This window comes from Prosopis cineraria, unplaced genomic scaffold (assembly GCF_029017545.1).
Source record: "Prosopis cineraria cultivar Desert tree isolate PC_DT_omini unplaced genomic scaffold, ASM2901754v1 PC9, whole genome shotgun sequence".
Taxonomy (NCBI): Eukaryota; Viridiplantae; Streptophyta; class Magnoliopsida; order Fabales; family Fabaceae; genus Prosopis; species Prosopis cineraria.
Window position 1 is genome coordinate 23,977,796 of NW_026555340.1, and position 26,740 is coordinate 24,004,535.

At 33.2% G+C, this 26,740-nt stretch overlaps 2 protein-coding genes across 3 annotated transcripts; one reads left to right on the plus strand and one right to left on the minus strand.

The window, feature by feature from the left end:
• Positions 1–3,642: 3,642 nt before the first annotated feature.
• Positions 3,643–15,271, plus strand: LOC129321080 (villin-4-like). 2 transcript variants are annotated; one of them, XM_054966805.1, is made up of 24 exons: positions 3,643–3,971; positions 5,270–5,379; positions 5,594–5,693; positions 6,441–6,509; positions 6,610–6,846; positions 6,983–7,160; positions 7,245–7,377; positions 7,701–7,863; positions 7,950–8,097; positions 8,199–8,299; positions 9,562–9,717; positions 9,995–10,063; positions 10,166–10,234; positions 10,322–10,459; positions 10,564–10,692; positions 11,012–11,159; positions 11,262–11,272; positions 12,073–12,210; positions 12,484–12,609; positions 12,693–12,758; positions 13,509–13,839; positions 13,953–14,131; positions 14,218–14,380; positions 14,868–15,271. In XM_054966805.1, the coding sequence occupies exons 2-23, from the start codon at positions 5,324–5,326 to the stop codon at positions 14,329–14,331; spliced, it is 2,859 nt and encodes a 952-aa protein (XP_054822780.1). In that variant the 5' UTR covers positions 3,643–3,971; positions 5,270–5,323; the 3' UTR covers positions 14,332–14,380; positions 14,868–15,271. The 2 variants fall into 2 exon arrangements, with proteins under 2 accessions (XP_054822780.1, XP_054822781.1); XM_054966806.1 differs by having other exon boundaries at positions 14,904–15,271.
• A 3,441-nt stretch (positions 15,272–18,712) lies between these two features.
• Positions 18,713–22,162, minus strand: LOC129319865 (uncharacterized). The gene is made up of 3 exons (XM_054964959.1): positions 21,678–22,162; positions 20,277–20,506; positions 18,713–19,631 (listed from the first exon to the last, which is right to left on the minus strand). Exons 2-3 carry the CDS (start codon positions 20,502–20,504, stop codon positions 19,032–19,034), a joined length of 828 nt encoding a protein of 275 aa, XP_054820934.1. The 5' UTR covers positions 20,505–20,506; positions 21,678–22,162; the 3' UTR covers positions 18,713–19,031.
• Between the last annotated feature and the right edge of the window lie 4,578 nt (positions 22,163–26,740).

Sequence of the window (26,740 nt, forward strand, 5' to 3'; positions counted from 1 at the left end):
GTGTATGGGCCAAAAAAAAGATCTGCATTTAAATACGTCTTAGGACAATCAATCCAACTTGCTGCCATTTGGTGGGCTGGAATTGTGAGAGCCCGGCTCATATTACCCACTTTATATTTTCTCAAACCAACAACTTAAGCAAATCCAGACCAACTCAAGTCTATGCATAATCAAAAATCTTAATACAGACTTTTAGAGATGGAGAGAAGCCGGCATGGAGTTATGATAAATGAGTTGGTTTTGTTGTTCCTATATCCTTTACATATGAATATCGGAATTGAATAGGAGTGTGCATCTATGCCATATGGTCCAGTTTTCTTGGTATATGAAATTTGAATGATTAATTCAGTTTTCTTTAGTATCATTTCAAAGTATATTTTGATAATTATTCCTCATTAATTATGTCAAACTTACAGTCGTCAACATATGAAAGATGTTAGTTTATATTAAACATATAGTATATAAAAGTAGGAGTGGAGCCAAGATTGAAAAGTAAAATAATTATATAAATTAAAGTTGGTTTAAATGTTCGGAGCTGGAAATAAACCTATGTAACACAGAAAAAAATTAAAAAAAATATAAAATTTGCTTAAAATCATTGACTAGCAGATTATAAGAGAAACAGAAAGTAAAAATATGTCAAATCAAAAAAAAATTTAATTACCTGTTAACGCAATGAATAAGAGAAAGAGAATGAAGGATACAAAAAAGTCCTTCGTCATGTTTTACCAACAATCCGACACTATTTAGCAAGGTGGCTTCTGATACATTTGAATGTGACAAGCCTTAATTTATACTACCAGATCTTGATTTGATTTCGCTATAGATAATATAGTTTTAACGACTTTTGATTTGATTTAAATGCACTTAAATGAATGAGATTTTACAACCTTTTATAGTAATTAGAAAGATTAGATATAAGGAAAATTATCGTTGTCATCATTCAATATAAAACAAAATAAAATCCCTAGTACAGGTTACTTAATTTATTTTGCATAGAGTAATAAATTATACTCACTCCATTAAAAAATATCTTATATTTTTTAAGGGATTGAATGTTAAAAAATGTAAGTTATTTTAAAATTTTAAAATGTAATTAATTTTTTTAAAAATGCTCATAATAAATAAATTACTTTATATTTATTTTAAAGTGAAATAATATATTAAATAAGGGTGAACAATATAGAAAGATGATGTTTTTTTTTTGGCCTAAATGGAAAGATGATGTTAGTTTAAAAATAATTAACTACTTTATTGAAAATGAGATTTAATTAAAAATATTTTATATTTTTTAAAGAAGGTAGTATTGTTTACAAATTTCAAATAGAATGATTCATTTTTTAAATTTGACATGCTTCATGGGAACTACTCTGTGCTTCTTTAATATAAGGAAAATTTAACTAATCTTTTGCTTATTGAGAAATGATAATTATATTTTTTAAAATTTTTAAAAAATATGTAACCTTCTAATTTTTTTCTTTCTTTACAGTTAATAACTCTAACAAATTATTGCCTATGAATTCAAACTGTATATAACAAATAAATAAGAAGTAAAATTGAAAAAATTAATTATTTAAATTTTATTAAAAAAATTCGAAGTGACTTCACCATCTAGTTTTATACTAATACTATATGGAATTTATTGTGAAACAAAGCAAGCTTTTGTGAATTGATGGAACGGAAAAATAAACTGTACTAATTATGACTTGCAAGTAATTTAATCCCATGTAACTTTTAGTTTTACTAAACATAAGGTAGATCATACATACTAGACTATACCAAATCAAATTTGAGTGTCATGGATTTGGAGGAATTAGAGAAAATTGACGTGGATATTAGTTGAAATGAAGAGTTGAGATTTTAAAAAACAGTTATAATTACTCCCTCTGTTAAAAAATATAAATTATTTTTAACCGAATCTCATCCCTCAATAAAGTAGTTATCTATTTTTAAACTAACTCTATATTTTTATATTTACTCTTATTAAATACCTTATAATAAATATAAAGTTATTCATTAATAGGGATACTTTAAAAAAAATAATGTTTATACTTCGAAAGATTAAAAATGCCTTATATTTTTAACATCCAACTCCTTTAACAAAAGAAGTATAATTTTGAAATATTAATTGAAAGACAATATTGAAAGGTACCTTTCTCAATCTATATAAAGTTAATTATATACATTTTAAACGCGACTGTGTTATATCAAAAAACAGATTTTTTTTCTTTTTGGCTATAACAAGCAAATGAGTTTGTCAACGCCTTCGGAAGATAGCTGGGCTTTACATGTGGCGTACTATTGATTATTATTTTTTTAATTAACGTTCTAGTCTTTATTATAGGCTGTTAGCAAATGTTTTTGGCCTTTATTAACTTCAAGCATTTGATGCTTATTAATTACATTTTTTAAATAATAATTTTATTTAAATTTATTGACTATATAAGAGATAATGTAATGCGTTTAAAAAAATCATTTAAGTAAGGTTAAAATTAAATTTGTATTACATTTTTAAATAAAATTAATGATTTAATCACCCCCTCATTGATTTTGATAAGATAGTTAAAGACATGAGAGAGTATTAGATCTGGTTTGATTACTGGAAAAGATGAGAATGGAATGAGTTGACAAAATAAAAATAAAAATGAATTGAATCATCTATTCTTTTTATAATAAATATGATAAAATTTAATATTACATACCATAAATGTGAAATTATCATATTTTTTAAAAATCTTATGAATCATCACTTTTAACTCACAAATTAAATTACCCTTATTTTTTTGAACATGATTCACATATTTCCTTCACATTTTTATTTTTTTATTTTTTTTTCCATCTATTTCATATTTTTTTTCCTTAGCAACCAAGCCGATTATAGTACGAATATGAATAACGTGCATGGAAAATAATAGGAATTGACTTGCAAGTTTTTAAACTTGGGACGGGCCAAATTTAATAAGATTGGCATCATCATAAAATTCATAAAATCTTGCGCGCGCGCTCTCAGCAGACACTCTTTCCCTCCCCTCTTTGAAATGCCTAGCAAGTAGGTCCACCTTAAGCTTTTATGGCGATTCTAACTGAATAATAGCATCAGCCTCACCGTTTTTTCTCTTTTATCGCATCCTCTCCTCACAATGCGGAAGTCAGCTCCCTCCATTACCATCCATCAAGCTTTTCTTCCTCCGTTCCTCTACAATAGCAAGATTAAACAAATTATTACTGTCAAATTTTTTTTTAAAAAAATAATCACATGGTTATTCAGATCAAACAAGAACAGTAAATTTTCTCCTGTAGTTGATTGGTGAAAAATAAAGGTACTTGCTTGCTTGTCTTCATTGTTTTTCACCTCTCACCTTTTTGACAATGCTTTATTCTTGTTGTTTTTGTTCTTGGATTTACCTTTAATTTAATTAACTAACTGAAAAGACTTGATGAGATCTTGTTGAAATCCCCTTTTTTCTCAGGCAGTACTTTTCTCAAGCGTCATGATTCTTCAATATTTGTTGCTTTGTCCATGAACGGACAAAAACTTGTTTGTTTCTTTGAATTTTTAATCGTTTTTTTATTTTTTTACGGTTCTTGTAGCTTCTTCTGTAGGGTGGTGTGGCTCTTTATGGCCGTTAGAGATAAGCACGCTTGGCATTATTCGTCATCGTTCCCTCCAAAATCCCTTTCGTCTTTCTACCATCTTCCACAAGCCGCGCTTTAATTTCTTTCTTCATTTTTGCACACTCAAGCTTTTTCCATCTTCTTCTTCCCCGAATTTCTTATGATTTTCATCAATTTTGTTCCTTAGATTGCATCTGCTGCATGCTACACATTTGGATTCCGCGACGTTGAGTTTGCTCCTCCGATTTCGCTTTTATAACTGCAGTGTCAGAGATTTTTATTCTTTGTAGAATTCCTCTGAATTTTTGTTGATTTCAATAAGACACATCCATTAGCTGCTCTTCTTCTATCTTCAGGTATGCTTGAAACATTAAACGCGCTTCCTTTTATGTTTCAGTAATAAAAAAAATTAAAAATAACAAACTACGAATCTTCTTCGTTTAGCTTCAATTTGAAACAATCCCGCAGTTCATTTTACCGCACAGCCTGTGCAAGGCCGGTCATTGTTGACGAATCAGTCTAGCAACGATTCTTAAGTTTGATGTGAAATTCTGTAAAATTTGACGCAATTGAAACCTGAGGATATTGGAATGATCGGAAAGTTCGAAAATGCAACGACTAAGAGCATTATAGCTTGTTCGTTTTCGAGATCAGTTGCACTGTTGCATGTATATGTGCATGCATGTCACCCAAGTGCGCGCGCGCGCGCACGAATATTTTCTCGCCGATGTAAAATTTGGGCATTTTGAATGTCATCTCTGCAAAATTCTGGCACTTTTGGTAATTTCTGCATGTCTACGCTATATGTACTTCGCGTGCATCGGTGCAACGGAGGCAGTTTGTTGCACAGAAGCAGCTTAGCTGTTGATCAATGAGTGAAGTAGTGAGTCACCTTATATGAGTATACCATTTCAAGCGCATTTAATAATCTAATTCAATGATAAAGGACGCTACCTAAAATTATACTTCCCTCTGGGCATATTCACAAGAAATAAATGATAGTTAAAATTTAGCTATAATTTGTTTCTTATAAATAAGTCTGGAGGTAGTATTTCTTGGTGGGTCTCCTTTATTGTACCTTTCCTCGCACGAGAGAAACCATTCGCAGTTGTCCCTTTTCTGCATGAACCTGTGCGGACTTGCGTTTCTGCTTTTCGCAGCGAATTCTTGTATTGTATATAGCCACCACCTTTTCAAAGATACAGTACTGGAGGAGAGTAGATATCTCTGAAAGTGAAGAGATTATGACAGAGAGTGAACGCTGTTGCGCTTAGCATATTCATCCCCTACGCGAGTCCTGAAGATTCTTACTGTAGTGAAAAACTAAACGTGAGAAAATGTGGGAGAATTTAGTTAGCTTGGGTTGCATAAAAAAATCATAATACAGCTAAGCTTTCTGTTTGCATTTTTAACCATCCCAAGGACCATTTAATGATGTTAACCTCCTAATTTTGTATTACCCAGCTAAAACTTTGATTGATTCTCTAATTCCTGACTAATGTCACTGGCAAGAAATTTCAGAAACAGAATTTTCTTTCCACAACAATTAATAGAAATATTTATGTTTCTTTTTCCACAGTAAATCTGCTCTAGCAGTTTAACCCATTCAACTAACCTTTCTGCACTTGACCTTTGTTTCATGATTGCCTTTCAGGGTATTCTTTGCTATATTCCAGCTTGGTTATACAAGACCAAAAAGTATAATATTATGTCTGTTTCCATGAGAGATTTGGATCCAGCTTTCCAGGGAGCTGGACAAAAGGCGTATCCTAAATCTAATTAACATATTGTGTTGTTTGTAACTAATCAGATTCTCATCTGGAAACTCTATTTTCTGTCAACTTAAGTTGATTCATACTACAAAACTGTGTCCTGACAAGATTTCTTTGAGATAGCTACTTCTTTTTTTTTGCTTGTGTTCTTTGTTAATTTGAGTTCATGCATCGATCTCTTCCTAGTTCTTCTTAACTGTATATAGTGGACTTGAGATATGGCGCATTGAGAATTTAAAACCAGTTGCTGTTCCTGCCTCCTCCTTTGGGAAGTTTTTCACTGGGGATTCCTATGTGATATTGAAGGTCAGACATTAGATTTACGAATGTCGTTTTCTCTCTCCATGTTGAGTGATGACACTATGTTCATGTTGGCTTGTGCAGCCGCTAGAAGCTTTCCTTTCTTTGTTACTGACACTGACACTGTGATATTTTTTCTCTCTCCGTGATGACACTATTTTCAATTGTCATCTTTGTCTTTATCTTAAGATTACTTGCATTGTTTGCATAGTGATTCCTGGCGGATCTTTAAGCTTAGAGACTTAGCCAATCAAACCTTATCATTGATCTTGTGTACGAGAAAAGGATAACTAGATCCAATTTGTAATTCATGTAAAGAATAACTGCCAACTCTGCCATTAATGGAAACTCTTAATCCCTGAGGCTTTTGGTGCAGAGTTTGTCCACAGCTTGAAGAATAATATCTGTACATGTGGCCATGTCGGAAATATTGTTTTCTCTTTATACATAAATATCAGTTCTGTTAGTTATATACTTTTGGCTTCTTTCCTGAAAGTTTTGTTTCCCACTTGCTTAGAATATAGAATTGTTTCTAAGGGGTCTAATTCAAATCTCAGTATTTTCCTCTCTAGCATTTCTGGACTTGTATTGTTTTGCTTTCTAATGATATTCTCAGGTGTCGGGAACAATCGCTAATCTATTAGTTTACTATTCATTGCGTGGCTAATTCTTGTTGCATTTAACATGAAGCAATTTTTTTTCATTATTATAAATCATCATCTTGTTTTTAAATTTCTTGTCGTCTCTTTTTAGACAACTGCTTCAAAAAGTGGTGCACTGCGTCATGATATCCACTACTGGCTTGGTAAAGACACCAGTCAGGTAGGTTGTAGGTTTAGCTGCTAAGAAATTGCTGGTTTTTTCCAATAAAAGATGTATAATTTCTTGCCACATACTTCCTACATATGGGAAATTAAACCAGGATGAAGCTGGTGTTGCAGCCATCAAAACGATTGAGCTAGATGCAGCTCTTGGAGGACGTGCTGTTCAGTATCGTGAATTACAGGGTCGTGAAACTGAAAAGTTCTTGTCTTATTTCAAACCATGTATAATTCCTCAAGAAGGTGGAGTTGCCTCTGGTTTTAAACACGTTGAGGCTGAAGAACATACAACACGCTTGTATGCATGCCAAGGGAAACATGTTGTGCGGGTGAAAGAGGCGAGTCTGACAATTTTTTCTTGGAAATTGACGTTGTAGTCTAGTATATCATTAGTTTGCACACTTGATAAAGACTACACAAATGAATCGACATATCATTTTCAACTTTCTGAATAGTAATTTGTCTTGGTTTCAGGTTCCTTTTGGTCGATCGACACTCACCCATGATGATGTTTTTATTCTGGATACCCAGTCTAAAATCTTTCAATTTAATGGTTCTAATTCATCTATTCAAGAAAGGGCTAAAGCATTGGAAGTTCTACAGTATATAAAGGATAACTACCATGATGGGAAATGTGAGGTTGCCACTGTTGGTAAGTGGACAGCTATTTTTTTAAAGCTCAAAGATTATTGCTAAATATCACTTATGGGATGCATACACTTATACAACTATATAGAGGATGGAAAGTTGATGGCTGATGCTGATGCTGGAGAATTCTGGGGCTTCTTTGGGGGCTTTGCTCCTCTTCCACGGAAAACAGCCAGTGACGATGATAGTATTGTTGATTCTCAGTCTCCAAAGCTGCTCTGGTAATATGTTTTCTGTTTTCTCCATGGTATTTTTATTCGTATTTGCTCTGCCAATGTTAGTTCATTGATCATTAAAACTTACTTGATGGAATAGCGTTTTCGTTTGCACGCGTTTGGATTATTCTTCTTTCAAAGAATTCTTTTTTCCCTTTTAATTTGACAAATATGATGTGTATCAATGTAGGACATTTTACAAATTTGTCGTTCTTTTGGATTTGGCCTAAAGATATGTAGCATTTGATTAGTTTTGATTGTGGTGGATCACATTCTAACATTGGAATCCATGATGATATAGTTCTAATGGAATTGCTATATTTTTCCAGTGTTGTGAAGGGGCAGGCAGAACCTATTGAGAGTGATTCTTTAATAAGAGAACTACTAGACACAAATAAATGTTATATTCTTGATTGCGGTTTGGAAGTTTTTGTTTGGATGGGAAGAAACACCTCTCTTGATGAAAGAAAAAGTGCAAGTGCAGCTGCAGAAGTAACGCCTCTGATTTATAACTTTGAATATTTAATATCTTATTCTTAACTTTAATAACTTATGAATATCCGTTGATCAACTAACAGGCATTAATCAGTGGTCCTGATCGACTAAAATCCCACATAATTCGTGTTATTGAAGGATTTGAAACTGTTATGTTCAGATCCAAATTTGACACTTGGCCTCAAACACCTAACGTAACTGTGTCAGAAGATGGTCGTGGCAGGGTGGCAGGTAAGTGCAATTGAACTTATATTTCTCTTGGGCCTGAATGGATTACTCTTCGCTTAAATCTATATTTTAATACTTATTATCAACTATTAATGATATTGCAGCACTTCTAAAGCGTCAAGGAGTGGATGTCAAGGGTCTGTTGAAAGTTGATCCAGTAAAAGAAGAACCTCAACCTCACATTGATTGCACAGGACGTTTGCAGGTAATACATAATGTTTCCTCTCTCTTTTCTTTTCTTCTTCTTCTTCTTCTTTTTTTTTTTACTTTTTAACTTCTCTATTTATATTTTCTTTTCAAGTGTTATATTGAAATGAGAGAATTCTTTAGAATCACAATCACCATATTATTAAAATCCTAGCTGCTTATCATTTTCAAGATATGGCAATTGAAATGAGAAGCAGAATGCTTAAGCTACTGGTGCAAAGAGATGTACTGTATCAAATACATAAGATATGTGAAATTTAGGCTACTTTCGACTCATTCAGAGAAAATGGAGCAGTTGCTTATTATGTTCTTTAAAAAAAGGAGTCAATAATTCATGAAGCGAGTTGATTAGTATGGGTGACCTACCATTTGCTGAATCTGAAAATCTTTATCTACTTTTTTCTTTGATTACATCAGGAGGGTTTTATTGTAAACAGATAATTGATAAGCCTTAACCAATTTTTATTTATTTTTTAATGAGTCAATTAAGAGTTGGCCATTTTCAACAATAGTCCAGTAGGAGAAGGATTTCATCTCAGTTTTCAGTTTTTCGCCTTCTTGCAGTTTTAGGGCTTGATTGTAGTGTGATAAGGATTAGATAGTATTAAATGCCTGGGTCTCATAGTGTAGCATGGGATGTCTGCTGTGGTTCTTAAGGAGAGTAGTCAATCCCTCTTGACCGTGTGCATTGCCTACTCCTCCGAGGGTCCTATCATTTCGATGGAGGGTTTTGACTGGCCAAAAGTTCAGAAGCCTGAGGGAAGTGCAGTAGAAGGTAACCATCAAGGTGTTGATTCTTAGAGCTGATGCTATGACTCTTTCCCTTGATAGTCCACTTTTAATGGTGGATTCCCCATGCCTCTCAGGTCTTATCAGAGTTACTGCCCCAAAATAAATGATGAGTCTTTGCAAAAACTTGTGAATATTCAATTCTCCTTTGTTCAATCCATTATGTCAGGATTTGAAGGATTTAATGAAGACAGCATCTCAATTACATCAAAGTTCTGGTTGAGACTTGCAAGAGGCATGGAAGTGAAAAGGGTTTCCAATTGTTGAGTTTCACGAATGGTTAAATTGATATGTGGCCACAAATTTGCGTTACGTCTTCAGTATTTGTATTTTCATTTTGAAAACTGGTTTCTCTTAAAAATTTCAGAAAGAGAAAGAGCTTTATGTGGAGTGGCTCTGTCCGAATTATGTTCATTTTCACACTGCTTTTTTGCTTCTGTTGTTAACAACTTTACCCTGATTATCACGCAGGTTTGGCGGGTAAATGGCCAAGAAAAGATTCTCCTTCAAGATTCTGATCAATCAAAACTTTTTAGTGGTGATTGCTATGTCTTTCTCTATTCATATCCTGGAGAAGATAGAGAAGAGCATCTTGTAATAACATGGATTGGAAAGAACAGTGTTGAGGTGAAAATCAAAGGCATTTTGTTCTACTTCTACATGTGTCGATGCATGTATTGTGAATTTCTCCTTTATAACTAAATGATTAAATAGTCTGGCAGCATCATGTTTTAATGGGGCTGTTCACTCTTTTGGGACCAGAAAGTGATTTCTAAGTTTTAAAGTGCATGATAAAGAATTTATTTTGGTCTTGCTATATATTTTGGTCTTGCTATATATCTACCTTGCAGTACTGTGAATCTATTTCCTGCGTTGCTTATGATATTGTTTTTCTTGAAAATAGGAAGAAAGAGCTTCAGCTATTTTATTGGCAAGCAAGATTTTTGAGTCAATGAAGTTTATTCCTGCCCAGGTGTTTTTTGTTTAAATGTATTATTTTTTCACTTCGTTGGTATATCAATTGTGCTTCTTTTTTTGTCCTTGCTGATGTTATCCATGTTTTATTGATTCCTAGGCTCGTATTTATGAAGGGAATGAACCAATTCAGTTTTATTCTATCCTCCAAAGCTTGATTGTTTTTAAGGTTTGTTGAGTTCTGATTTTGGAGGAGCCGGGATAAATCACTCTTCACATACATATTCTTAATTTCATTCACTTAATTTTTTGCTAGGGTGGTCTTAGTGATGGATATAAGAATTACATTGCGGAGAAGGAAATTCCAGATGACACGTATAAGGAAGACGGTGTCGCACTATTCCGCATCCAGGGCTCTGGACCTGACAGTATGCAAGCTATACAAGTCGATACGGTATGTTGTCCTTTCTCTTTATGCTGCCTCCTTTCTATCCACTTAAATGAGCAGATTTATTTATGTATTCTCAAATTTTCCCCCCTTATTTTTTCCACTACTAGGTTGCTTCTTCCTTGAATTCCTCATATTGCTACATACTTCATGATGGGCTCACAGTCTTCACATGGATTGGAAGCCTTACAAGTACAGATGATCATGAACTAGTTGAGAGGATGCTGGATTTGATAAAGGTATGGTTTGTTCAATGACAAGCTTAGAGAGAAAATCTTGAGGAATCCAAACACAATTTTTTTTTTGGTTGAAACATTGGCAGCTTATATTGGTTGATTTCTTATATGCTTATGTACTAAAAATAATTAAATCTATCCATGGTTTTTGATCATACATCATTGCACAAGTCATACTATTAACGTGTCAGATCTCAAATTGGAGTTTCTGAACGTTTGAATGCTTCAGGAGGTTGTCATTAAAGTGTTTTTTTTTTTTTTTTTGGGTATGGTCAGGTTTGCCTGTTTATCTGGTTCTTATATGCTTGGCAATTGTTTGCAGCCAGAATTACAAACGAAACCACAGAAGGAAGGTTCAGAATCTGAACAGTTTTGGGACTTGTTAGGAGGGAAATCAGAGTATCCCAGTCAAAAGATTGCAAGGGCTGCTGAAAGTGATCCTCGCCTATTTTCTTGCAACTTCTCGAAGGGTGAGGATTGTTTTTTTAGGAAAGATTTATTTTATCTCTGTCAGGAAAACAGCTGACTTTTACAATGGTGTTTGTTGGCTACCTGACTAAACAAATATGCAGAAAATTTGAAGGTGAGTTTACTTTATGATTGATTATTCCCTTATTTCCCTCATGTAGCTGTTAATTTGGAATAGTTCCGAGTTTTGGAGATCCTGCGGTGTGAAGGAATGTTAACAAAGTCCTTGCCATCATTAGTATTTTCTTCATTATTAGCCTGTTAGGTTTCTTCTCTTCTGAGAAAATAAATATCTAGCAATTGATGATAAGAACAAGTTATGATTGATTCAATAGCAATAGAAGTATGAGCTAGTTTGATCAAGCTGAAAATTTACAAGATACATAGTTCCATTCCTTAGGATAGACAGGAGAGGGGAAACTAAAAACAGGGATGAAAATAAAGCTCTACTGAGCATGCTTTATCCCATATTAGTCATGCTGTAAATCAAATCTGAATGAAATGGTCTTGTTACTCAATCAGATGTTCTGCCATAGTTCTCCAAAAAGCTTGAGGACATGATGGCAAATGTGTGACTCAAGCTTAAATAACTAGTCAGTGTCATAAACAGGAAAATTGTAAAGTGAGCGCACAGCTAACCTGTGCATTGAAGAGCCAAATAAAGAAAATAATATGTTAGGGCAGCATGATCTCTGCGGGTTGAGTTGATTATAGCCATTCAGCTTCCTTCAAATGACTCTGGATCTGATAGGAGGTCCTGGTCTATACGCTATGCATCGTGTTGTTCGAGACTATAATTTATTAAGCATGTTTGTGTAGTACAAAATACTAAGGGTCAATTTACTGCTCCATGCGAAGGTATGGTTGCAAAGGCGCATTTATACTGATTTATTTGATGAGGAGCTGTATTTGCAGGTAACTGAAATATACAACTTCTCCCAGGATGATTTAACGACTGAAGATATTATGATCTTGTATTGTCACTCAGAAATCTTTGTCTGGGTTGGCCAGCTTGACCCTAAGAGTAGATTGAAAGCTCTAACAATTGGTGAGGTATGACTGGCTTTATTTGGGCTAGAAGCAATAACCATACTTTGAGTTAATGTCTAGTATTGAAGATTTCGCTGCCACTAGTTCAAGAGTATATCTTTTATATTGAATCAGCTAGACGTTCTCCTTGTTTTGCTGACAACTGTAGTATTCCTTTTATCATTACATTACTCCCCCATGAGTTTTGGACTGAAGCAATTTCAATATATCATGGGATAAACTTCTATTAGTATAAAGTCAAGTGTGAAATTTTTAACTTGCATTTCAATTGAACAGAAATTTCTTGAGCATGATTTTTGTATGGAAAATTTATCTCGTGAAGCTCCAATATATGTTGTCATGGAAGGGAGTGAACCACTTTTTTTCACTCGCTTCTTCAAATGGGAGTCTGCAAAATCTGCGGTAAGTTCCTCAATGTAATGGCATAATGATTCTACTTTAGATCCATCCTAAAAAAATGACAATTTTTCTTATTTCATTGGCAGATGCTGGGAAACTCATTTCAAAGGAGGCTTACAATAATGAAAAATGGGGGCACTCCACCTTTGGATGTAAGACATCTTGTTTCTTCTTGTTCCTTTACAATCCCAGATAACTGCTTCTAAGGACAAAAGTTACCACAGGACACTTATTTAAACATTCATATGCCCTCACATTTTTTTGTCCTTAGTTGTTCATAAGAGTTATGTGATCGTTTTATAGTACAAAAAGGTTCCTTCTAATTAATGCCCCATAATTTTGTACTTGCCTTTTTGTTCTTCCAGCATTCTTATTCTATCAGTATTTCTTTCTAACAATTCGAGGAATGAAATGTTCGAAAGAACCCCCCCCCCCGGGGGTGTATTATTTTATATTCACTCAAAATGGATGTACTGGTATTTTAATACCTTTTTGCCTCATAGAATGAAGAAGAAAAAGCCAGTGCTACAGTTGACCGAGAATTTACTCATTTATGTAAGTTAGAGGTATGATGACATTTGAAACTATCAAGTCACACGTCATAATAACAATTAATTAGCTTTTGTGGATAATGATTCTAAAAATAAATCGTGTTATTGTGTATTATTAAATGATGAACTTGCTACAGATTTCTTCATAAAGGATGAATTTGGGTCCTTGTGGGTTTTACATAATATAAATATGAAGGTTGCTTGTTTATGAAGAATTATCCAAACTATTAGTAGTTTTATGAACTATTAATTTCCTTCCCCTTAAAAACTTTGCTCTGAAGACACTTGACTTAGTTTTTGTAGTATTTTGATTTATTCTGTTTGATTGTTGAATGTCTTGCACATGATTAGAGACCAAAACGGAGAACATCAGTGTCTTATGGAGGAAGGTCCAACAGTGCACCAGAAAAAGCCCAGCGTTCTCGCAGCGTGTGCGCAACTCCTGATCGTGTTCGTGTGAGGGGTAGGTCTCCCGCCTTTAATGCATTAGCAGCTGCGTTTGAAGGTCCCAAGGACAGAAATCTTTCAACTCCACCTCCTATTGTTAGAAAGCTGTATGCAAAATCTCTGACACCAGAGTCAGCAAAATTGGCACCCAAATCTTCAGTTATAGCAGCACTTAGTTCTTCTTTTGAATCATTCCGTCCATCAAAAGAAAATTTTATACCTCGATCATTTAAAGGTATTCTGTAGAGATCAGTTTGTTGATGGTGTTCCTTTTTAGAATTGCTGATATTGGTGTTTGCTGATATAAAAGGCCTTCTCTATTATTCTCTGCATTGTTATGATGTGAAGTGAGCCGAGAGGCCTCAAAGCAGGAGACAAGCAATGGGAAAGATTCTATGAGCAGTATACAAGAAGATATGAAAGAGGGTGAAGCTGAAGACGATGAAGGTCTCCCAGTTTACCCATATGAACGCCTCAAAATAGGATCTGAAGATCCTGTAGCAGACATTGATGTGACCAGGCGAGAGGTATAATGAAAACTTTGCATTGTTGCATCTGATAATTAGGCTTCCTTTGATTTTATTTATAACTTATTTGATCTTAATGCATGCAGGCTTATTTGTCAGCTGAGGAATTCAAAGAGAAAATTGGGGCGACAAGAAAGGATTTCTACAGGTTGCCCAAATGGAAACAGAACAAACTCAAGATGGCAATTCAGTTATTTTGAGTCTTAGTATACTTTTCATTCTAGCAGATCCCCACGGTTTAGGTTTCAGGTACAAAGAATATCTCTCACAAAAACTTAAATGTGTTATTTTTATTTTCCCTACTTGACTGATCAGAGTTCAAAACCATTTTTTTTTTCTAATACCCAAGTCCCTTACTCCTAAACCTCACTTGACTACTTGAGAAGGTATTTTTGCCCTTGTTACTTTCTTGGATACCATGACAAAAGTTGGTACAATGGGGAAGAAAAAACAATGCTATTTTCGATGTTCGTGACTGTTATGACAATAAAAGTTGTCATAGAAATAATACAAGTGATATTTATAAGAAAAAAAGGTGGGATGTGAGATGCCCGTGATTTTTTAATGATATGAGATAATACTTAAATTTTGTCATGAGATTCTTGTATCTAAAGTAGCACCCATCATCTTAAATGATAATATATCAAAACATTTTCATCCTTGTTAGTTGTTACAGCACAGGGAGCTTCTGATCCGAGTGTTATCTTATTTTTGTTTTTGCCCTTTCTTCTTTCAGTGAGGAACTGATCATATATACATGTGTGTGTGGAAGGGAAAGGGACAGCATCAGTGAATTTTTTTAGCATAGCTGCTTCTGCTCCCGACAAGATTTTCATGGTGAAGGGTGAAAACCGTTGAGATTTTTCACCCCCTTGGTTTGAATGCATAGCATGCATTCATCCTTTGTGGAGCTAGCTGCCTGGAAATTTGTCTTTTGTAGGCACAGGCTGTTATTTTGACATGCCCCTTTCATTGGGATTCCATGTCAATCATCATTCTTTGATTCAAATTTGTTTGGTAAAGTAATTGATTCTGCAAATGCAGTCTACTTAGATAGGTTGTAACCATAATTGAGGATGGAGTATATGTACAGCTTTGTAAAAACCAGTCAATTTGTTATCTCTCTCCTATTTCTTGTTCCGCTAAGATTTGGCCGTGATCAAGGTTTATTAACATTTTGCATCATTGAGTTGAGGGGTTATGGGACGTTATTGAAAAAATTAAAAGAAGTGACGTTTAGCTTCAAGCTTTTCACAAGAAAATATGCTTAAATTTGGCTCCTAATTCAAATAAGAAGAGATCTTTGTCTTCAAACTTCATTCATGATTTCTTCAGAAAAATGAGAGCATCAACAGTGATTAGAACTGATAATTTGGGCAGGGCGGGTTTAATTTGCTTGCATTTATTTAGATCATGCTTAAAGCATCATGCCCTTTAAAAAAATTTATTAATCAAACTCGACCTTAATTTTTTTCGGGCAACTTCGGTTTGCCTTTTGGGCTTAGGCCTAAATTATCAGCTCCATATGCATAGAGCCGGTAATTCTGGCAATTGATCTCAATCCGAGTCTAGTTTATTCAGATTAAACTTAAAGTATCATACTTTTTTTAAAAAGCTCTAGTCAAGCACAACCCTAATTTTGTAAGTGGATTCAGGTTGACTCATCGAATTTGACCTGAATTACTAGTTCTATCAGTGATTGAGTTAAATAAAAAAGATTCAATTCCTTCTCAAGTTAAAGGTTCAAACTTTACTAGAGTAACAATCACTTCAACATTTATATTTTTTAAAGGCAGACTCAAGTATATTATGTAATGAGTCTTAATAACTTTGCCATTTTACTTGGATGGGAAACAATTTATCAAATATTGTTAATTTTCATATTACTCCAAAACATTAACTCTCATGAAGTATTAAATCTATGCTCTTTTAAATTGATAATAGAGTCTTTAAAATGAGTTAAACAAAATAAGCTTATTTGTTTAACCTGTTAATTTAGTGAGAGTTAAGTTGAAACTTATTTTAAAGATATTTTTTAATATAATCAAATGAACCTAACTCATTTCACACACGAGTTAAACAAGTCAACCTGTAAGTTAGGTGGATGGACTTGTTTAACTCACTATATAATATCAAAACAAAAAAAAAATCTCAAATTTAAAACTATCTCCTAACATTCAAGTTAAAATATTAATAAACCGTAACTCTCAATTGATTTGCCTATCTTTCATCCCTCTCTTGATTAATGTATTGTGTATGGCATGCCTTAGGTTTTTACATTGTTCATTAGCTTTGTGTTCAATTTTGCCTACTCGTGTGTTCTTAAATTGCTTATAAGTAAATAACTTCACTCTCCTCATGTTCCTTGATCTTGAGAAATGTCTCTCTTTCCATGAGACCTCTACAATTTGAAGAAAAACATTTAAAGTAATAACGTATTTGCTACCGAGTATGTTAGGCTTTCGTCTGTGTGTGTGTGTATGCAGGTTGATGATTTGATTTGCTTTGACGTGGGATATGTTTAATGCGTGCTGTATTTTTTTTTTTTTACTATAAAAAAGCTAATTTTATTAATCACCAAAAAGATAAAAACAATTACTGATAGCCCAAACCAACCAACACTCAAAAAAGCCTAGGATACAACTATAACATAGCTTACAAAAAAACAAAAAGATAAAACAACTACAAAACACACAACAAACCAACAATCAAACAATAACTACAATAACAAAACAAGCGCAAAGTTTAACCAATAACCTCCTTATTCTAAGAATTAACAAAAGCAAATTCAAAACAACTATGTCTTTAAATTAGCAAGTAAAATTTCAAATAAAGAAGATGTAGTTACATAAAACTATGCCATTGGAGACATTTTCTTAAAGTCTATCACTACTAAAAAATTAGCAACTTCATTACTTTAACAAGCCACCAAGAAAAACCTAATGCACTTGCATGATACTTTTTTCTTTTTCCTTTTTTTTTTGTAAGCACCCGATGTCTTGAGCCTACCTCACTCGAGCTATAAGGATTTAATGAGACCCAAACTAATTCAGGTCAAGGCATAACAAGCATCACAAGGGTAAGCACTCCTGGCCACTTACACTACTGCATTCTTAAGACTCAAACTTGAAATCTCTGATTAAATTGAAACAACTCTTGCTAATTGATCCAAGTGCTCGTAGTTCACTTGATTCTTTAATAGATAAAATATTGTGCACAATCTTAGAGTAATGCCAGTCATAATCCACATTCAATAGACCTGTTAGCATGCTAAACGGAACCTCGCAGCCATCTCGATCAAGATCTTCGTACCATCAAATCTGCTTGCTTCTTTCAAACCTTCTTAAGACCGCAAAACATTCAACCTTGAGAGGAGAGTCAGATACCACCTCCTTGCCAGGCCACCTAGAAAGTGCCCAAACTCATCCATGCAAACAAGTCCAATACCTGCACAATTTATGGAACTATTAAAAGAACCATATCAACATTAATTTTAAAAACTGCTTTTGAAGAATATAAAGAGAATTTCATATAATTATAATTTGTTTGATATTGTTAATTTATAGTTTCTATAACCTTTTTCTTTTTCTTCCCAACATTATCATTATGGAATCTATAAATTAAAAGGGTAGTGAAAAATACGAGTGCGCAAACCAGAATAAATACATGAAGTGTGTGCAAGAGAGTGTATGACATGTATGCATTGAACAGGCGAAGTGAAATGTGTGCCGATACATGGTGTTTATTTTTTAAAATTCAATTTTTTCCCCTTTTGCTCTGGTTTCTTAAAATTTTGACCGAAATTAATTGAATCGATAACTTATGAGAACCTTTTTGGGAGAATACCTTCTATCAAGAAATTTGAAATTCTCTTGTAATTTGCTTTTTGTTTTCATGTGGTTAAAGAATATGCATACATGTAAGAAGTCTTGAAATGCAAACTTTGTCTTATGATTCATGAAGAGTTAACTGTTTTAACTCAATTTCGACAATTCTAATTGATATCTTCTTGAATAAAATAATACTAGAACAATATCTTGCTAAAAAGGAAAATCTAAGCTCTATTTGACATTTCTGTGCTGCAAATGAAGTCTAGCTGATAATGTTTTCATGACAATATTTTGAGGTTAAAAGCACATTTTTATCTTTAAAATATTTTTTAAGAAATACCCATCCTCAATATCCTAAATTATTAACTGAAGTAATTTCATTTTTAAAATAATTAAGAGAATATTTTTACGTTTACCATCAAATTTCTAAATTTTAACGTTGATCAATAAAAAATGTTACTTGAAACTCCAATAATTGATGATCAGGGACAAAAATGTTCTAACAAACACAAAAATGGATCCGAAATTCATTCGTCACCTCGAAGTCGAACAACTTGCACTGAAAGTATCGAAATGAATCAGAGCAAGAATCACGCTAGAGGCTATACAACTTCTAATAGTGAATCCACCTCCATATTTGCGATTGCTTTGCGAGAGCAATCATAGCCATTTCTGACCATTTTAGGCTTCTTAGGTAGTGGTGTGAATCAATCCAACACAAGGTTTAACGTTGGCAGTTCTTCAGTGAAGATAATCAATCATGATCCCTTTTTCGTATTCCCAAGGTTTAAATTACATAATTCATATTTTACTTCTACTTCAATAGTGGATATGAAGTATTGAGTTGGAAAAGAACATGTTGGATATGAAGTAAACTAAGAAATTGGGGGAAGAGCAGATAACTATTTACAAAAGGACACTTAGAAGCTTGGGCTTATAAATCATCCAATTGATTTATTGGAAAAAAAAAAACTAATATAGAGGAATATCTGAGTGCATGAACCCTATAAATTCAGTGGTCCATGAAGAGTTGACATGGCTTTTAAACAAGCAAGTGGATAATCAAACTCCTATTTAAGCCTTAAATCTTGAGAAAGCCAATGTGTTCCCCCTTTTCTTTCTTGATCAAATGTCACGCTTGAGCTGCTCATTGGGGTGTTAGGGTCACTGCATTCTCCTCCTCTATCTGATTTGAAAGATGCAGATGAATAAAGCAGATGGGGTTTTTCCTTCTTCTTCTTACCCTGGCTGCTAGTGCTACCTCCTATACTTAATGTCAAATCGACTTCCATGTCTTCATCACCTTCATTCCTAATTGCACAACCCTGAAATGCAGTATATGAATTAGGTCCTGCCTCTCCTTCATCTTCTTCTTCTGCAGGCCTTGCAAGATCAAATCCCCTTTGAGGCATTTTGATTGTGTCCCCACCAGAGCAGCTTCCACTCCTTTCTCTTGAGCAATGTTCATCTTTTAGACTCTGAACCTGCAAATCTGGTCCATATGAAGTTTGTGTTCTTTTCTGGTGTTGCTGCTGGTCACTGAGATGATGAGGTGGAAGGCTAATTTCTAAGTCATTCATAGCAGTCCAGATATTCTTTTGTCTGCTTTCTTTTTTCAGTTCTTCCATCATCATCTTTTGCAAACTATATGCTCTGTGTAGTTCTCTTACCTGCAAATTTCCATATTCTTGTAATTGCTAGCTAGTTTGCGGCTGAAGTTTAATCTTTACATATCATCACATCCTTTCTCAGAGAATCAAATATAACTCATATTCATTAGATTATTGAAGGTGCTTTTGGAAAAAAAAAAAATTCCTTATTTTGGTCCTTGAAATATGTTACAAGCTTTAATTTGATGCCACAGAGATGAGAGATGTTTGTTGTGTGTGTGTCACTTTGTTACTAGAGAGAACAACTTTATTGTGATTCTACAGATTTTTCTGACAGTGAAAGATGGTATTGCTATCATAGGGGAAGTGTGAAAATGAAACAGAACATGTTCACAAACGAAAAACCATCTGAGACACTTTCGTAAAAGAGGTTTTTACAAGGTTGACGGAAATTTGCTCACATAAAAGTTGCTTTTTTTTTTTTTTAATTATAGTCAAACGCCACTAAAATAATTCTTCATTTACTGTTTCTGACATCATTATGCTGAGAGTCACATGCTTTATGATTACGCACATGTTACTGGCGATTTCCAGAACATGCGGCTTCTAATTGAGTAAAGGATCGCAGAACAAATCTGGCAAATCAACCTGACTCCAAGATTTTGTATGACAAGATCTCAAAACAGTATCAAACCGTCATGATACCTGGTGTTTGAAGATATCCTCTTGCATCTGCATTGTCTTTTTGATGGACTCCATGTTAGTTCTGTCAAGAATCCTATCCATGGGAATGGGATCTTTCAACTTATTGTTGATTCCTATCAGCCTCTTTTTCTGATAATACTCCCAGACATCCACACCACTGATACTAAAGTTGTTGGTCTCTACAGCTACAGCTAGAGGATTTGTGGAATGCTCAATCTTGGTCCCCATGCCTGAAAAGAGAAAAATCATAACTGATGAGGTTCAAAAGTGGAGTGCTAAGTTTCATTGTGCAAATGTTTGACATGAAGAAGAAATATGAACGAAACTAGAAATATAAATGAAACTATCTTTTCCTTTTCTGATTATGTAAACCGATGATTTGATAGACTAATTAATAAACATACCTGATTCAATTCCATGGCAAGAACCTAATCCCTCAGTTACAATTATAATAAGCTTTATGGTGTCCTACACATTTTTTTAATATTAGAGTACTTCTCAGAGAAATTGAACTTAGGTTGATGAGAAAAGATGCTATCCCTTCTCTTTTCCAACTGAGCCAATCTTTTTAGCCTATCCCTCAAGACTTAGCTATTGACCTTTTGCTGAATTTTAGACGTTATATATAGGGATGACACTAATTTGTTTTGGGAATACGTCAAAACAGGGTCTGTCACTATACGGACCAAAAAGTAGAATTGATGGGGATCAAAGGATTTGTATTGAGATGTTCAAAAGTGTAATCAACATTTCCAGAGGCATTTTAAAGAAGCATGAAATGTGAACAATAGATGTGGGCACTAGTGAGACCAAACTGATATGTGTGGGTCTGTGTGATGAAAGCAACACTAGCTGTTAATAGTAGTCTTCATCATCTGCTACACCTTTAAACTTGCGCCTCAGGAAAGTTCCCACCTCTCCTTGTTCCTTTTAAAGCTAAAACCTTTAGAAATCCTAAAGAAAAGAGCTGAACTACATATATGAAGAAGCTCAAACAGACAGACCCAGACCCAGAAGAACCCAAGCAAAACTTAAAGACAAAAAGAAAACCTCACTGTGTTGAAGAAGAGTTTGAATGTCAAGGGTAGATGCAGTACTCATCAAATTTTCTTTCATGATTTTCTTAAAATTTCTGATATAGTTCCCTGGATGGAAATCGTTCCCACAACAACCAAAACTACCAAATTTTAACTCAATATCAATTTGGGTTCAAAATTCTTCTAGCCATCGATCTGAGAATGAGATTCTAAATGCACCAAACCTGAGGATACACCTGAGGGTGATGCCAATAAGAAAAACTAACAGAAATGCCTTCTGGTTTCTCAGAACTGCAACACTTTCAGAAGCAAATGTTTTGATGTATAAAGGGACTGAAAAAGAGGGAATCTGGAACTGTAATACCTGAAAATTGAAGTAGCACAAGTGCAGCTTTCTGTGAAGAAGCTCATTGAACATTTTCCTTCCTCATTCCAGCATTTTTAGCCGCAATTGACGATGACTCTTATTAATGGAAACCAACTCTGTCATGGTTTTTCTGACACAAAGGATGGAAAATTCCAAGAAGTCAAGTCTACCTGGTGAGTTCGGAGAGAGATCATAGACTAGTAGAAAATTAATCTCTCTTGGCAGCTCAAGAAGATTCAACTTCTCCCTCAACTCCTTCTGGATTTGAACAATAAACAAAGCAATAACCAGAAAGCTCAAACTCAAATTTATAAAACTGTAAATTGATGGAGCAATAATGATTCAGGCTTGACAGGCTGTGAGGGAAGAAGGCAAGAAATAAAAAGCTGGATTAGCTGGGTGTCTCTCCATGTGTGAGTGCCTCTCTCATATTTAGAGAGAGAGAGAGAGATTGTTCACATTATGACATAACATATTTGATTAATTTATCATTAATTTAGATTTTTAACCTAAAATCAACTTTAAATTGATATAGTGTGTAAGATTAGGGTAATAAGAACAGGGTGGAGCGGAAATAAAAGTTCAGGATTCAAACCTTTTTGTATGTTCTAATTCTACTTACCTACACATCTTGTAAATTAAATTATCTCGTAAGGCGTTTAAAAAGTAGTTTAGTTTAAATATTTTGCCATTGCAGGTGGCTGCATTTTGTATAATTGGGTTGGACTGTATTGTAAGAAAGAATAGAGGAGGAGAGAGAGAGTGTGAGAAGGGACCACAAAGGTGAACAAATAAAAACAAGAGAGAGTAGAATACATGAGGCCAGTGTAGGTCAGTGAACAAGATATTCCAGACAAAGTTATTCAGTGACTTAATTCATCACATATAAAATATTTATATTTATGCACATGCATCATCATCATCATCATCAATTGAAGTGCCTCTTTCCTATAGGGCTACTATCACCATCTTCTCTTTCTCTCTCCACAGTTTCATGTTTTTGGGAACTCAACTATTGGGATTGTGATTATTCCTTCCGTACATTCACATCCATATCCAGTCCTCCTTTGTGTTTCAGATTTTATCTCTTCCTTTTTATTTTCTCTCTCTCTTTTTTTCCTGGTTGAATCGTTTGGGATTTTATCGGATCCACCACTTCCAGGTTTTATTAATATTCAATCAATCTAAATCAGATGCATTGAAGAGAGAGAAGAAACGTAAAATATCTTATCTTTCTCTTTTTCTCAGTAGTAGTCTTATGAAACTCATTTTACATCTGTTCCCTCTTTTTATGTGCTCCATCATGACCAATCCAAGTTGTTCTGTATTTGGATTTCATTCTACTTCCCTTCTTCTTATTCTTGTTTTTTTTTTTAAAGATTGCTACAAGTAAAAATTCAGTCCTGGGATTTGAAATTGATGATTCCTTTCTGTAGATTTTCATTTCAATTTCTGTCAAAAAAATCTTTAGCATCTCTTTTAAATCACCATTATCAGTGTAGCGGACATTATTTCCATGAGAAACTTGCCAATTCAAAACCCATCACTTTCTATCAAAAGAATGATATTATTTCCATGGCTAAAGAAAAAACAAGGAGAAGAAAAACAAAAAGGCTTCAATATTGTGAAGTTAAGATTCCAAGTAAATCAGAACCACAAGGACCCAAGTGTACTTGCTATCATTAAGTAATGCATAGATATTACTATTTTAACATTTTCTTCAATCCTACATGTGGCTTTGCCCTGCTTTGTCCCTTCCTAGGCCCTAACCAAAATCCCCTTCAGTTCTATATATGTACGTTATATTTTTAGGCTATTCTAATATTAAATTTGTAACAGTAATAAAAAAACAAAACTTATGTTTATTTAATTTTTATGACAAGTCAGTAGTTTTTTTACAAGTTATAATACATGTTATTCTTTTAAACTCCATGTAATATATGGGATCTGGATCTAGTTCTTAGGAAAAGAATTAATCAGGATTTTCAAAAAGCTAGAGATCAACACAAACATTGTTTCTAATGAAAGGGGTCATGATACTTTAAACATGAGATCTTGAATTTGAGTTCATGCAAATGCAAAAAATATCTTTAAAAAAATTACTTTCTATTGTTCCTACAATATTCGAAATTAGTATTGTCAAATGGTCAAATTAGAAAGAAAAAAACAAAAAGGCAAGAAAAATTTTCCTTCAACTTTTCAATATGTCATGTATGAGGATAAAATTAACTATAAGAACTGTGGAATGGGCCGAAAGCCTGAAAGGATGATTTCCAAAGCATTAAAAAAAATATTATATGCCTTTTTAAAACTCGATCAGGATCATTATGTTCATTTCATATTTTAACATTTTTTAGGTGATACTTACACACACCTAATTTTATAGGGAATCATGATTATGTTGCAAGATATTAGAATCTGAAACCTGTAATTAGATTATAAAGTATTTAATTACGAACTTGATGTGGTTAGGTTGGCCATGTGATCCCTCCACATGCCAAATTAGCCTATCAACCAACGGCTAATTTAAAAAAAAAATAAAAAAAAATCCAAGAGAGAAAAAGGGATGCATCATGCATCATCTTTTTTCTTAAAAAAAATGAACTTAAAAAAAAATGAACAATATCATTTTTAAGAAAAAAGAATTTGATAGTATTGACCACTTCGAATTTAAATCGTGCTAGGCCCTAAATAGGAGGAAGCTCTTTTTTATTGCACGATCAGTTTTATCACCATTTTTTTTTTTCTTATCATTCACAAAACTTAAAATTCTAAATCTTATGTGAGATATACAAGTCCTTTCCACTCAGCTTAATGTGATTTTAATGAAAAATAATAGCTAAAGACTCATTTACATTAATGACAATTCAAAATTTTGAAATTATTATTTTTCTTAAAAAAAGAAATTGATATTGGTGCTTTTTAAATTTATCAGTTATGTTCTCTAAAGATATTACCTAATCTTTTCTATATACTATACATAAAAATATTTTTAAAATACTTATGACTGAAAACAACATTGTAACATTTTTAAAATTATATTATAACTTTATAAAATTTGAATGATAACTTTAAGAAGCATAAGTATATAATATAATAATGATAATGATAACAATAATTGGCAGGCACAAAAAAGTGGACACAATCAAAGCTAATCTATGCATCTTCACTTAATTAAACCCAGCAGTGTGTTCCTTCGCTGTCTTTTATCAGCAGATAGATCCAAAGTACTAATTTATACATAGAAACATATATTGATAATTATTTTAGTTTGGTTGGATTATCCTCTCCAAGAGCTTTATTTTGGGTGAATCAGATCGCTCCATGTGTGTTTCCAAGACCAACCCAACCCAGAATTCTTTTTGTTCTTCATTTCACAAACACTGTTTTGTGACCTACCCATCAAGCATCTATGAATCAATGATTGGCATGCAAAATAACCATGATATAATTTCTAATGTATATAAACGATGTTGTTTAAAAAATGATTTCTATTTTAATGCATAAGATATACTTATGTGTATTTCTGTGTAAAAACATAATTAAACCACATTCCAACAAATACATGATTTAGCAGTGATTTTGTAGTTGCAATAAAATTATGGACAACAGCTTTTTTTGTACAGTGCTCGTCGTGATTCATCCTAATTGAGATTAAAATAATTAATACTAATTTAATTTATTGTGATTTTTAAATCTACAATTAAATCATCTAGTCATGGTTAAAACCATAAAGTCAAAATTAGAGATCTTGGAATAACTTACTTGTTAAGGGTAACGGTGAAGCACAGTTTAAATGGTAATCAACATTCAAATTTTCTTATATTAATTAAAAAAAATTAAAACTAATTGAAGCTTCCGTTGTAAGCCAGTGATGAACAAATAAAAATTGAATTGAATTTTTTTAATAATTAAAAAAAAGCATGCAAGAGTTTTAATTTTCCTTCAAATTGGGCTGGTAAATGCATGCGTTGTTGGCTAAGTAAGGCACAAGCCATAGGAAAGTAGACCCACACGCCCACTATGCTACTTATCATCTTCCTTTTCTATTTCCAGTCTTGTCAAGTACAAGCCATCACCGCTACAGAACAAATATTAATACTCAACACATATTACACGCTTCAATAAAACCCAACATAAATATAAAGAGTTGGGTAACAAATTTATCTTATAAGTTTTTTTTCCCCAGACGCAACCACTATTTTTAACTTTTAATTGAGGTAATGTTACATTAAAAGTTTTAAAAATGATATAATGTCATCTCATGATAGCGTTTGACTAATGTTAGGTGTAATTCAGAGAATTAAAGGATAATTTTACCTTAAAAGTTTGTCCAGAAGAATAATTGGTTCTAAACGTTTGATTAGTGCAATGTTTTTTTATTATTAGGTTTCATATCAAAATAATGATCAAGCAACCCATTATAACCCAAAATTAAAGAAGATCTTAAGTTAAATTATATTGAATATCTTTAAGTTAGAATCTAAGTTAGTCTTTATTGTTCACGGTTAAATATGAACAAGTCCTTATTTGCTCACAATTAAGCCTTTGCAAGTTGAGATCTACTCATAAACATATATGCTTAGACTTGCTCGAAGGCAAAATAAGATCAAGTCCGACCTTTGCTTAAGGGAAGGTTCTTGAAGTGCTTATAAATAAAGTTGGTTTTGCATTTAAACAATCTCGGGAAAAGCCTCTTGTCAAAATCCAAAAATACCAAATATTTTTTAACATTTATAAAAGGTCGTTAGATTTTTTTTTTCTGATTTGAACATTGATAAATAAAAAATATCATACTAATCAAAAGTTTAGAATAATAATTACTTTAAAAAAAAACTTCCAGACAAAATTTGTTTTGAAATCATAAACAAAATTTCTCAACTAACGATCAATGATTATTATAGGGCTAAAAGTGCATCATTTTTTAAACTTTTGTGAAAATACTATATCAATTAAAAGTTAAGAATACTAATTGTATTTGGTTAAAAATTTCTAGGACAAATTTGTCCTTTCACCCTAAATATAAATTAAAATTTTGTGACATCAAAATTAATTTACAA

Bases quoted from the DNA above. Each gene is read 5' to 3' on its own strand.
- LOC129321080 (XM_054966805.1), top strand. From the start codon at position 5,324: ATGTCTGTTTCCATGAGAGATTTGGATCCAGCTTTCCAGGGAGCTGGA. The intron at 12,211-12,483 runs GTATGACTGGCT...TCAATTGAACAG, and splicing joins AAGCTCTAACAATTGGTGAG to AAATTTCTTGAGCATGATTT. The intron at 12,610-12,692 runs GTAAGTTCCTCA...TTTCATTGGCAG, and splicing joins GGGAGTCTGCAAAATCTGCG to ATGCTGGGAAACTCATTTCA.
- LOC129319865 (XM_054964959.1), bottom strand. From the start codon at position 20,504: ATGGGGACCAAGATTGAGCATTCCACAAATCCTCTAGCTGTAGCTGTA. The intron at 19,632-20,276 runs GTATCATGACGG...GGAAATTTGCAG, and splicing joins AGGATATCTTCAAACACCAG to GTAAGAGAACTACACAGAGC.